This window comes from Mus caroli, unplaced genomic scaffold (assembly GCF_978045245.1).
Source record: "Mus caroli unplaced genomic scaffold, Mus_caroli_1 scaffold_7, whole genome shotgun sequence".
NCBI lineage: Eukaryota > Metazoa > Chordata > Mammalia > Rodentia > Muridae > Mus > Mus caroli.
Window position 1 is genome coordinate 133,930,988 of NW_028227262.1, and position 12,854 is coordinate 133,943,841.

Here is a 12,854-nt window from a genome sequence, read left to right on the forward strand (position 1 = left end):
TGGAACTCCTGCTGCAGAATCTTACAGTTAAAGAGCTTTACTCCTCCCAGGTATGTAAGCTAAGGTAAAAAGAAGAGCTGGACTTTTAAATCCTTTCAGGAAGAGCTACTGTTACTGGCAAGAAGAACGGAGAAGGAAGGGAGAGGGAGGAGGAGGAAAAAAGGAGGGAGACAGATCTAAAATACTAGTTCATATATACAACCTCTCTCCGAAATAGAAGGACTACAACCTCTTCAGTCTGCCCCCAGGGAATCACCAACATGAAAATCATCCCAAAGTCTAGAATTGGGCGATGCACACAGTTGCCTTTTAACAAAAGCCGAACACAGATACTTAGGGACAGAAACAGAAATCACCCACTTTAGCCTCTGCCTTCACACAAGACACTATCTACATTACCTCATGCAGTTAGATGGAATTTTTCCCCTGTTGTTTGTTGTTCTAAACAACTTTCCATTTTCAACTGGCATAACTGTAGACTAGGTCAATTTATGTTTCCTCATTTTTCCCCCACCCTTTTAATACTATGAAAATATAATACTGGTAAAAGGCACTGTTATTTGGCTTTCTTTCCATGAAATCATCTCAACCAGATCCAGGAAATAAGGTTGAAAGAAACAGGAAAAGCTCTAACACACCCCAAAATTCCACAGCTTCCCTCACAGCTCTATAAAGGTCACTGGATCATATATATCAAGTCCTTGAAGGCAGACTGACCAAACAAAGCAGCCCTACCTCTGCTGGGCTCTTCACCTGCCTGTGGCAATGTTTGCTAGCTGGTGAGCTTTCCTTCACTATCTTCCTCCTCCTCCCTTCCTCCCTCCTCCTCTACCAACCTGAAATGATGTCCAATGAGTACAAAGACACGCCAGCCACATCTGCAGGATATTTGTCCTTTGTCCCTCTTTCTTCCATGGCTTTCTGAAACCCTGCCAATTCCCAGTCCGATGCCAATTCCACAATCCATTCTCTCTGCTTCTATTCCCAAGCTCCCACATGATCCCTTCTGAGAAAGGCAGTCAGCCATGCTGATCCCTGTCCAGCAGAATTCATGCCTCTCATTCTTAGCTAAGCCCTCAGCCTCACTGAGAAGCCCCAGGGTTTGCATCAGTTTGATTCCCTCTTGAATACGTTCCTCTTTCAGCATTTACCACAAATCTCCAATGTCTTGACTCATCCTGACCTCCCTTGCTCTTTACAAATACTACCATCTACTTCAGCGAGAGGAGCTGGGCCTTCAATAGTCTCTTTTTATCTAATTTTCTCCAGATTATCGTTTAATCCTTTTCTCCCACACCCTTTCAAAGGGAAGCTATCCCAACTCTCTAAACCCTTTCTAGAAATTGACTTTTTGTGCTAGAAGTGCTCGAGATACAACACAGACACCCAAATCAACCCATGTTATATTTTGATGCCTCTTTCCTGAGTATTCTTCACAGCAAGGTGAGAATTCTCAACCAGCCATTCTGGGAGAAGTCTTCTATGCACATCGTTCATCCTTTACAAATAACGATTCTTACCTCTTGTAACCACTAAATATCACTAAAATATTCAATACTTCTGGAGAGCCATTATACTCCTCTTCTGTAGGTTTGTTTGTTTTGGGTTTTGTTTTGTTTTGTTGTTTTGTTTTTTGTACTTCAATACAAGGTACAGCCCTTCCCTCAAGATTTCATCCCCTCCCTGACTCTGGAGCCTACTGTCTACCTCCCTGATGGTGACATTCACCTCCACATAGTTACAAAGCCAGTTTTCAGCTACTTACTGGTGACTATGACTAATGGAAAGCTCCCTGGACTCAACATACTCAAAACAAGACTTGAAGGCTCCTGCATGTTACCATGCTAGTGACAGAGCAAATCTATAGCTGGCCTTAAATTCCTACCTTTGCAATAGCTTCAAATAATATATATTTTACATAACAATGCCCATTTAATTCATCAACAGGTGTGAAAACTGCACTTGACCTCAAAAGAATCAAAGATTAGTAAATATCAATGGGCCCTCTTAGGCAAGGGTTGTCCTATTTTTACTGCTGTTCTTAAATCTGTTTCCTCAGTGTCCCCTGCACTGGCACAGTCCTGGATCTGCTCTTTTTCCAGACTACTGTAGTAACCCTCTAGACAATTGCCACAAAGTCTTGATTGTTTCCATTGTCATTTTCTGCTCTTTTTTGAAACCCACACAATTATCTGTCTGGAGTACCCGACCTTCTGTAATCTACCCTCCCCTGTGAGTCATGCTTCCTACTCTCTCAGCAGTAAGTCCTACAACCATGCTTTCTAGCCCACGTCATATTACATCTTCCTGAAGACTTTGCCAAACTAAAGATGATTGGCGTCTTCCGATTTCTGTCACTGAACTTTCTTCGTGCCTCTATTATGGTACTTAATAGTGTGTGTGTGTGTGTGTGTGTTTATATGTATACATATACATGTATGTAACCATATTTAACATGCTAGTTATTTGCCCTGTTCTTCCAGACTAAACCATAAAACTGATTTTTCCTACCATTCAATCCAGGCCACTCAAACTCTCGAAATACTTAAATCAATGCATAGGTTGATCAGTTTTAGCTCAATCCCAGTCTTGTTTTCCTTCCTTCCTTCCTTCCTTCCTTCCTTCCTTCCTTCCTTCCTTCCTTCCTTCCTTCCTTCCCTTTCTTTTGTTATTAAAACTTTCTAGTTTGCATTCTGCAACTTATTTAACTCTTAGCAAAGGGAGAAACAATCCTGTGACAACCAGTCTTGCCCTCGCAGAGCCAGTCTTATAAACTGAACATTACTCCCCTCATGCTGATGAAAGGGTTAGGACTTTGGCTTTCAATGTGCCTAAAAATGTTCCCACATCCCCTTTAAATCCCAGCAGCTCTCCAACTATTTTCCAAATTATCTCTGTCCTTCCTCAAGCATATATATGGGAGAAGTGTTTTAAGACAGCTTCTAATATTTTGTTTTGTTTTGTTTTGTTTTTGTTTTATTCTTTCTTACTTGGATGTGGCCGCCAGAGTTGTAACAGTATATTGTCTGGGATTTATCATTTAAAAAAACAAAAAACAAAAAGCAAAAAGCAAAAAGAAAACCCTGAAAGTTTCAATAAAATTGATTTCCAACAATCTTGTGAGATTTCTTTTTAAGGCTCTAAATATAATTTACTACTATTTCTAGGCAAAAATGTAATCCAGGCACCAAGAGTCCAACATACAAATGAACAGGACCCCTGTGAAAGGTGAGAGCTGTCCCTGTGTCTTGCTCTACAGTAGCATCTCCAAGAAGCTATAAAAGGATGCAGGACAAGAATCTCTACTAAGGTGGCAAAGGAAATGTCCGAACCTATTCATTGTGGCATGCCTTCAATTTTCCCCCCCCCCCCCATGACTCTTTTACATTGTTTAAGACATACTTTATTTTAGAATGTATGTATACTTTCGAAGCTCAGAAGTACTTTAAGATTGAATTGAAAATATAAAACCAAAATTGGAGGGGGCCATCAGTAGAGAGTTTTCATGGGTTAATAAAATTTAGAGTTGTTTTTATGGCTTTTTGAAGAGTCTCTGTTGCACTCTGACTCCCTTCTCCCCCTCCCAGCATAAAAAGAAAGGACTACTCTCTATTTAAAAGTCAATAAAAGGGGTATGTTTTGTGGATAAAGGCTCTAAATTAATAAACCTTAGACAGAATCAAGTACCCCTGGAACTTGTGCAGATGTAGATTCCCTGATTTTCAGCCCAGAGAATCTTATTATGTACCATAGTAAGGATGAGTTCCTGTTGGTGCCCAAGAAATGAGGACAGAAGGTTTTGTTCTGTCTAAGTGATACTGACTTTTGGGGCCAGGCTATTTATTAATTTGGGACTGTGCTATCATGTGCCATGCAGGGCACTGAGCAGTATCCCTGCCCTCTGGTCGCCAAATGTTGGTGACATACCCTGCCATGTTGGGACCACCTAACATGTCTCCAGATGTAGTCAAAAATCTTCCTGGGGCCAAAAATCTTCTCCGGTTTAGAACCAATGACAGAAGCTGTCCATAGATAATAAATTTTGAGAACTGCCATCTTTAAAAGAGATAAAACAGCATGACAAAAGTGAAGACATTCAGATATGTAAAGCTTACAGTATATACATTGAAACAAACAGGCTTCCCCAAAAGGAAATCTGATTAGCTCTAAAAACTCCTGACAACTCAGCTAAGCTTCTAAGACAGAGCTCCTCTTAAGCAGTTTAAACTTGAAGAGCCTCTCCCTCACTTCTATTTTAGATTATTTTTAATTAACTTCACTGGCATTTTGCATCCTGCTATGAAAAGTCCGCCTAATAGTCTCAGAGGACTCTCCCTAGAGACAGGAGTACATTAAATCACACATTATCACATTAAAGTATATACCAGCACTGAGTCCAACAGCGTTCGCCTTGGCAAGTGCACTGGGTGGGGGTTGGGATGGAAACAGGCTCCAGTGATTCACACTACCCGGTACCTATTAACTTCAGTGAACCTCCCCATGTGACAAGGTAGAATCGATTCACTACTGTAACAGCATTTATCACTATGGCGTACATTTTACTATTTGTGCTCCACCTGATTTCTTGTTTGTCGATGTATGTAGGGCAATTGCTGTATTGAGCAAGCCACTTAAAATTCTTTGGGAGTCCTTCCCCTCATCTAAAAATATAACCAATTGGAATAAAATATTTCTAAAGATTCCACTATATATAAATTACAAACTTCTGAACGTAGCGCTTAGAGAAAAGACTCTCATTTACAGTACTGCATGACAGCAGAAAGAGCATCCAAGTGCTTAATCCAAAAGAAAAGGAAAGGACAACGCAAGGAATCATATCTACAAACCCATTTTCTTATGAGAACAAGTGAGGCCCAAATGGCCTTTCACCTACCAAGGTATTTCTACAGGAATTTTGCATGAGAGCATAACTCAATATTTCAGAAGTTGGTTATAAACAGGAAAATCATTTAAAACTCATTTACTTTCTGTTTGCAAAAGCAGAGACAACAAATCAGAAGCCCAGAGGTCAGATCCAACCTCCAGATGTGGTTGGTTCTTTGCCACAGGGGAAAATAAACAAACACGCACACACACACACAGAAACTGACTCAATTTGTTACTATAAAGTGATGGAACAATACACATATGCATCTAGATTTCCAGTAACCCTGAGGACATCAGAAGACATGAACCCACATGACAGTACTTAACTAGAACTTAGTCGTGTTATCTCCTGGCCCACTTCCTTTCCTGGACACTGAATCCCACAAATACCTTGCCTGTCACTTTCCTGGTCCCCATTTATAGCATGTAGCATGCAAGCACCTTCCTCTGTGGCAACATTGTAGGTATTAGCACTATAATATCCATGCTTTCAAAGCAACAGAAAAGTTCACAGAAGCACAGCAGAAAGGTCAGCGTCCAGGACTGTCCTCTCAGTAGAGAAAACCTTGCAAACTCAGTGTTGAAATGCAACAGGCTATTCTGTTACGTTTCTCAACACCACATTACAGGTTATAGAACTGAGCCCAGAATCTGATTAGGAGGTTCAAACTAGATTTTAAAAATCCCTAAGATTACTTCCCATTTTTAAGAATTACACCTTGGGTTAACATAGTGAATAGTTCATCACAACATACTAAATGTGCTTTTTTCATGTATTAAGTGCACATGTAATAATAGGTGTGTTTAACACGGCAGAAGACATAGATCACGTTCTTTTTTTTTTTTTTTTTTGCAAATATCTTCTGTAAATGTCCCTCAAGTGTTATATTTTCCTTACTGAATTTAGTGTGCAGAATTTTAAAACTAAACTTTGATTAACTGAACACTAATGTCCTACTCTGCTCAGACACTATGTTTTGTTGCCCAGCGATAGGGTAAGCAGGTGGGACTATTGGAGGAAGGCAATGTTCACATGTAAGAGGACATTGATTTTCCATAGAGAGATATACACGTTGTTTGTAGCTAGCATCAACCTCAGGCCCTTTGAGATGTCTTCCTCTTTGTGCTCAGATCACCTGACACCAAGCAGCTTTGTACATAGGAGGTGCTATGGCAAGTTCTTCCAGGAGATTTTAACCATCCCTAGCGTTAACACTAGATGTTGTGCGTTTTGGCTATTTTCAAATCCAATCTTTTTTGTTTTGGTTTGTTTTTTTGGTTTTTTCAAGACAGGGTTTCTCTGTGTAGCCCTGGCTGTCCTGGAACTCACTTTGTAGACCAGGCTGACCTGGAACTCAGAAATCTGCCTGTCTCTGCCTCCCTAGTGCTGGGATTAAAGGCGTGTGCAACCACACCCCGCCCAATAGTTTTACCTGGAGTATTTGCAGTTGATTTTTGGCGTTAGCATTGTTTACCAGCAGTGATTAATGACTGAAGTGGGAGTGTAAAGAGCCTATCAAAGAGTGTCTATGACTGTGGCGGGTGGGCGGGCCTGGCTAATGGCAGGGAGATGACAATGTTGACAATACAGTGTGTGTAAGACGGGCTGCTTCTGAGAAAACGTGTTTATCAGTCTGGTTCTGTGCTTCTCTACAGCTAATCACTTGGATTCTCTCTGTTTAGGAAAAGAAATGAGTCACTCTTCTAAAACAAAATGATAAACATAACATTTCAATTTAAGCTTGGATGTTTTCTGCTACTATCTACTCTGGCTAGAACAGCAACTCCTTTCCTCCCCTCCCCCCCCCCCCTGCATCACCCCCCCCCCCCCCGTGCATTAAAAAGAGAAGAAAGAAACTTAAGGCAATATATATTTGGGTACTGGGAGACAAGATTTTAGACATGCTTAAAATCAAGAGTTTTGGAGACCTGGAAAGTTATCTGGTATCTGCCAGTCAGAACTGTTCTCATTTGAATTGTCCTTACTGGAAAAGGGAAGAGAAATGTTAACAGTTTGGTTCTGCCACCAAAGAGCACCTGAAGTCTATTACCTTCAAAGAATTTTAAAATGTGGTTGTGGAAGCTTCCCAGAAGCAAAAGATTTTGTTTTCCCTTTGGAAGAACTCAAAAGAGTTAATTCATTCTTGGAACATGTTTATTCCAAAACAAACGTTATTGAAAACATATGCATGAGCCATTCCAAAAGAAACTGGTCTCAGAAACCTAGATGCTTAACCTGGGGGTCAGAGTACCCCACAAGAGCCAGAAAGATGAGGAGAGCCCATGCTTGCTCAGAGAGCAGAGACTGCCCTGCATGAGAAAAGAACATAAGAACTTAAGAGAACTAGACAAGGGTTGGAGACTTCACACCCCTCCTGAGTCCCAGGCCAAGAAGTGCTTAGGCAGAAGGTAAAAGCCATCTAGTCAACCAGCTTCTAGCAAGAAAGGGGAGTAGAGGGACCTAGGATCCCGCCCTCCTATCCGGTTGTTGATCTGGGGCAGTGATCCTCCGGCAGACTTGTTTAAGTAACACAAGTGTGCAAAAGTTCACAACTACGAAGTTGAAGCCCGTCCTCTCAGTACCCCACTCCCACCACCACCACCACCCCATCCCTAAGTGTGCAAGCACGTCCCAGAAATTCGCAACTCGCAAGCACTCGTTACTCACCATGGGCCGGGGAGCCCAGCCGGCCACCGCCCGCCTCGACCGGGCACTGCTGCCCCGCGGGCCCGGGAGCGAGGGCTTCACCCGCGCCGGACATGGGCCACACTCCGAGCCCGCGCCGTCCCCGCGGGGTGCACGGACCCCGGCTGCTTAGGTGCTGGGTGCAGGAAACGGCCTGCCTCTGGCGGGAAAAGCAAAGGGATAGCAGGATCAACTGTTTTTAGAGCGCAGCACGCCGCAGTGCCGGGGCCATTCCCTCCCCCTCCGCGTCCCTCCTCCAACTCCACCCCAGGGAAGTTAGGATTTGAAAGCAGCCTGGGGGGGACGCTGCGAACGGGACGCGCGCGCTGGGAGGGGACCCGCGGGGACTCGGCGGCAGAGCGACCTAAGGGACCTCCACCTACCTTGGCATCCCCCCCGTGGGCTGTTCCGGGTCCTTTCCTCCCGCCACCGGTAGTCAGCGAGGCTCCGGCCGCGGCCCCATCACGCCCCGGCAGCCTGACCACGTCCCGCCGGCCCGGGGAGTGGCGGCGACAGTGGCAGCCGCTTGCGCTGACTCCGCGCACTCCGTCCCTTCCCTCCGGGCAGCCCCTCTCCTCCGGGAAGGACTTTAGGATCCACTTGTGCGTCTCTTTCACCCTCGCGCTGCCACTCCTACACTCTTCAAACACTTCTCTCTCTGTGGCTCCCTTTCATCATATCCGGATTGGGGTGGCCTCGAACTCTTGGCAGACAGCCCCGAGGTTGGGGGCGGCGCGACCTAGGTTTGGCCCTGAGCTCCCTTGTGGAGGGAGCTGTCTGGGTCAGGAGGCCAGAGCCGGACAGGCCAGATGCAGGCTCCCTAGCCCAGGCCCACCAAGGTTAGGGAAAACAGGGAGGGAGCTAACCTTGGCAGCTCAGAAATCTTCAACCTTTCTGGGAAAGTCCCCCTCAAACCACTTTCAATCCTGCCCTCCAATAGACTATTAAATCTTGAGGAATGCCCCAGGGAAGCAACCTTTGAAAACAGGGAACGGTGTGTGTGTGTGTGTGTGTGTGTGTGTGTGTGTGTGTGTGTGTGTGTGTGTGTGTTGTGTGTGTGAGAGAGAGAGAGATTTATGTACACGTGTGTTCAAACACACACACTGACTTTCCTGGTACTATGAAGACGTAAATGTGTATTTAAAACCTTGTTCACAGGTCCCAAGTACTTGTCTAATCTCTTCATCTTTTCCTTTTTTATTACTTTACTTCTGTCAGACCGGATTCCTGATCTGGTTAAACCAGTTGCACAGAGCCACAGAAGCCACCCAGGAGTGCAAGGTGAACATTCTTGAGCACATCTGTTCTACCCCAAGCTGAGTGCCTCTCTGACTGTGTGACGTCTGTGGGAAGCTAAACTGTGCTCAGACGTAAAAGGTTCATCGGCGGTGGCTCTTTAAATGAAATGTTCCGATTGTGGCAGACTCTAAAGGGCCAAGAGCAAGTGGAACTGGCTGTTAAGAACTTTTATACATCTGGTTAATTTTTGTTCTTTGTTTCAGTGAAATGCAGAGTTCAGTGGAGGTACATATCAAAACTGAAGAAACTTAATGGATTCTCTTCTCACTCACCCCCGTCATTACTAATAATACATCAGGAATGTTTATCTTCCAAAAGTGACCATTTAAGTTCTTTTCAACTGACGGAAAAGGTCTATTTCTTACCTCTAAAGAAGCCAGAACTTGATTTCAACTACTCTCAGAAATCAATCTTCAAAGGTTCTGAAGGCAGATATTTGGATTCCATAGAAAATGGCATTTTTCTCGGTGACCTATAGCTAATAGATATGGCCCCGTTTTTTAAATAAATGTTGTAGATTCATTGATGGCATTGTAAAAAGTGCCTTAAGTCTCTTAAGAACGTGTCAAGAGTCTGGACTACATAGAACCTACTGTTGTGATCATAAAAAGAGAAAGAGCTATAAAGATATGTTCTAGCTGGTGGGGTGTGGGGAAGGGGGTGTCTTGGTGGGGCCCATGTCAAGCCATCCCTTCTCCCTGAGGGACCAGTCACAGGACCCTATAGTATAGAATAGAGTTTATTCAGGGCAGGGGGAGGGGAGTTAAGAGAGTAGTAGAGGCAGAGAAAGGCAAAGAGAAGGAGAGAGTAGAATAGTAGAGACCATAAGGAGAGAGAGGGGAAGGGAATGGAGCGGGGGGGGGGGGGGGAAGCAAGGGAGCAATGAGCAAGAGAGAGGCAAGAGATGCAAGAGCACAAGAGAGGGAGGAGGGGCCAAGCAGCCTCTTTTATAGTGGGTCAGGCCTACCTGGCTATTGCCAGGTAACTGTGGGGGTGGAGTCCAGACAGAATACCAACACCTACCTCTTGGGACCAGGTCAGTTGTGGGGAAGGCTTGTCAGCATTAAAGAACACACAGGAAACTTGTGCTCTACAAGGCACAGTCTTTGCTTACAAGACTTAGTGAGAAAGTTCTGGAAAGTTCTTCTTTGTCCCCTTACTGTTTATCTCCTTGTTCAGTTTGTTCATTCTGTCACAAGCACATGGTACCCTTGTGGAGGTCAGAGGATGGCCTCCAGTCCTTACCTTTCACCTTGTTTGAACAGGGTGCCCTTATTGTCCCTAGCTACACACACCAGGTTAGCAGGTAGACTCCTGAATTTACAGCAATTTACATGTCTCTAACACCCATCTCCCTGTAGGAACACCAGAATTATAAGTCTACACTTCTATCTCTCCCAACACACCTTCTCAGGCTTGCACACAAGCCATTCTTCCACAGAGCCATCACCCCCAATAAATATTTTTTCACTGAATTGCATACCATATTTCACTTTTACACATGACATAAGATACCTAACTTTTCTATTAAGATGAGCATAAAACATCTTGATCCTCTTTCACTATGGTATGAATGTTGGACAGCCAGCCAGTTTCCCAAGTGGGTGGAGTTCTGCAGGAGTGAGGGGTGGAGGGTGAGGTCAGGGAACTGGGATAAAGGAGAAAGACCATCTCTGAGGATCTCAGTGTTACAGATCATTTGAGCAAAGGCCTTCTCTGAGTATCTCCAATGAAACAGCTCTTTTGCCAATCTTAGCTTGGGTGAATACCTCTATTGGGGTGAACCAAGGGTATATATGGACTTTGGGGAGTGGTAAGGCACTTTCATGGTAAGTGAAAATCATTGACTAGAGTTTTAAAGTTCTGTGAATAGCTCATTTGCATGGAGAGACATTCCAGGAATCCCCAGGTACTTGCTGGGTGGATTCTTATTGGGAAAAGAGCAAGAGGAAAAGAGGAAACTGAACTTGTAGGTCTGCCAAGGACTACTGGATGGTCCTTCCCCTAGGTAGAAGTTGTGGGCAATCAGACTTCCCAGACAAGGTCAGAGAATTGGGAGTCCTCCATTTTGTGCTGAGCTCAGAGAAGCTGTCTGGTCATAGTAGATAGACTTCAGCCTTAATCAGTAGGGTTTCTCCATATTCCACTGTTCCTTGAATTAAATATAAGCATCTTACTCTAGTGGGGGGAGGAATAAAATTCAAGTAAAAATATTAGGAAGCAACCAGGACACTGTGTTGGAGAGTCACCAAGTTGGTCAAAAGCTGCATCTTGCTCCCTTTTGACTTGGGGTCAAATGCTCTGTGCTGTGGTTGCCTCACAAAGGGAGGAAGAGGAAGCTTCTCCAGGAGGACTCAGTAAGGTTATATCCCGAGAGCAGGTGGGAAAGTGCCGGGTGTGTGAGAAATGCTCCAAATCATTGACTATTGGTAAGGAGTACCAGAGAGTCGGATGAGGGAGAGCAGGGAGAGGGAGTGGCTAGTGGCTGTAGAAGTGCATCTAGATAGGAGGAGTAACTTTTAAAAGCTGTAAATCTCACTACAGCAAATAGGGTCGACAACAGTCTCTTATAGGTGGGAAAGAGCAGATACAGAGGTTGTTCCAAAGGAAAGGAATGAAAATGCACAAATACTATGCATTAAATAAAAACTAACACTTTCAATATTAATTTACCTCTCTGGAGCAGCAGAAGCATTTTACGTATTAAAAAACATGAGCCAATTCAAGCCAGATTAGATTAGATTAGATTAGATTAGATTAGATTAGATTAAACACAGGTTATTGGGAAGCTGTTTTCAGGAGAGTTCACTGGCCCCAAGGACTGAGGCTAGGAGAGTCACCATGGGAAGGGAAAGGGGTGGTGGGGGGAGAAGAGAATGAGAAGAAGGGGGGGAGCCCAAAATGTGTGAATTATATAGGAAAGAGCCTCTGGGGAAAGGATAGCCCAGCCCCAAGGCTGGGAAGTTCACAGTTAGGAGTAGGGTACACCAGGTAGGGACTGAGGAGAACCTGTAGGCCAAGTCTGCTTTAGTAGGAAAATTATTCATCTCAATCCTTTGTCCGAGAGTCTCAAACCAAACAGCTATCATCAGGCCCACATCAAAACAATGGGTAATGACTCAGTCGGTGAGTTCGATCATCAGAACACATGTTTAAAGGACATTCATGAGGACATGTGCTTGTAATCCCAGTGCTATGGAGGCAGACCCTTGCTGCATACTGAATAGACAACACAGCCTAATTACAGGAGATCCTGATCAATGAGAAACTCTATCTCAAAATCAGGGTGTGTGTGTTGGGGCAGAGGATAGTGGTTGGGGCCTCTGGTCTGTTTTTTGTACACATACACACTCAAAGTAATGATGTCATGTACTTTAAGCAAGTTATAGAGAAAACTTCTTATACTAGCCTAGCTGTGGTACAAGCTCAGCTTTGTAAACTCTCTCCTTAGATCTCATGCCATGAAACTTATCTTACTTAAGGTTTTTACTACTGTGAACCAATGCCATGACCAAGGCAAATCTTATAAAGGTACTACTTAAAGATAAAAACTGTTCTTGGTCTCCTGTTCCTCTCTTGCTCTCTCCCTGCTTTTCTTCCCCCTCAACAGGTGGTCACAGCGAGCCTCTACTTCTCTACTCTCTCCCTCTCTCTGCTTTCTCTGTCTCTACTACCCTCTTAACTCTCCTCCCATGCCCTGAATAAACTCTATTCTATACGAAAAAGTAAATAAATAAATAAATAAATAAATAAATAATAAAAACTGTGAATGGAACCACATGTGGGGATGTTTGGCATAGAGGTAGGCAGAAGAGATATCTTTGAGAATTCTCTGTGGGAATAATCCACAAAGTCGCAGAGAAAGAGAAGGATACTTTGAATATGGTTTGACATATGAGTTTGACTGTAGAAGTACCCATTTTACTTATTGTCTAAAAGAGCCATAGACATAGATGTATATCTTTCTGTTGTCTCTTTTGCT

The 12,854-nt window shown here is 43.8% G+C and overlaps 1 protein-coding gene across 3 annotated transcripts in view; it reads right to left on the reverse strand.

Moving 5' to 3' along the window:
- The window catches only part of Mdfic (MyoD family inhibitor domain containing), an 82,243-nt gene extending 73,904 nt beyond the window's left edge, over positions 1-8,339 (reverse strand). The window contains exons 1-2 of one of the 3 annotated variants that reach the window (XM_085840812.1): positions 7,957-8,339; positions 7,556-7,733 (exon numbers count right to left, since the gene is read on the reverse strand). In XM_085840812.1, coding sequence (XP_085696938.1) covers positions 7,556-7,649 — 94 coding nt within the window. In that variant the 5' untranslated portion in view covers positions 7,650-7,733; positions 7,957-8,339. Of the gene's footprint in view, positions 1-7,555; positions 7,829-7,956 lie in introns of those variants that run through there. The other 2 variants (XM_021164706.3, XM_085840811.1) reach the window with 2 other exon arrangements.
- Positions 8,340-12,854: the final 4,515 nt, after the last annotated feature.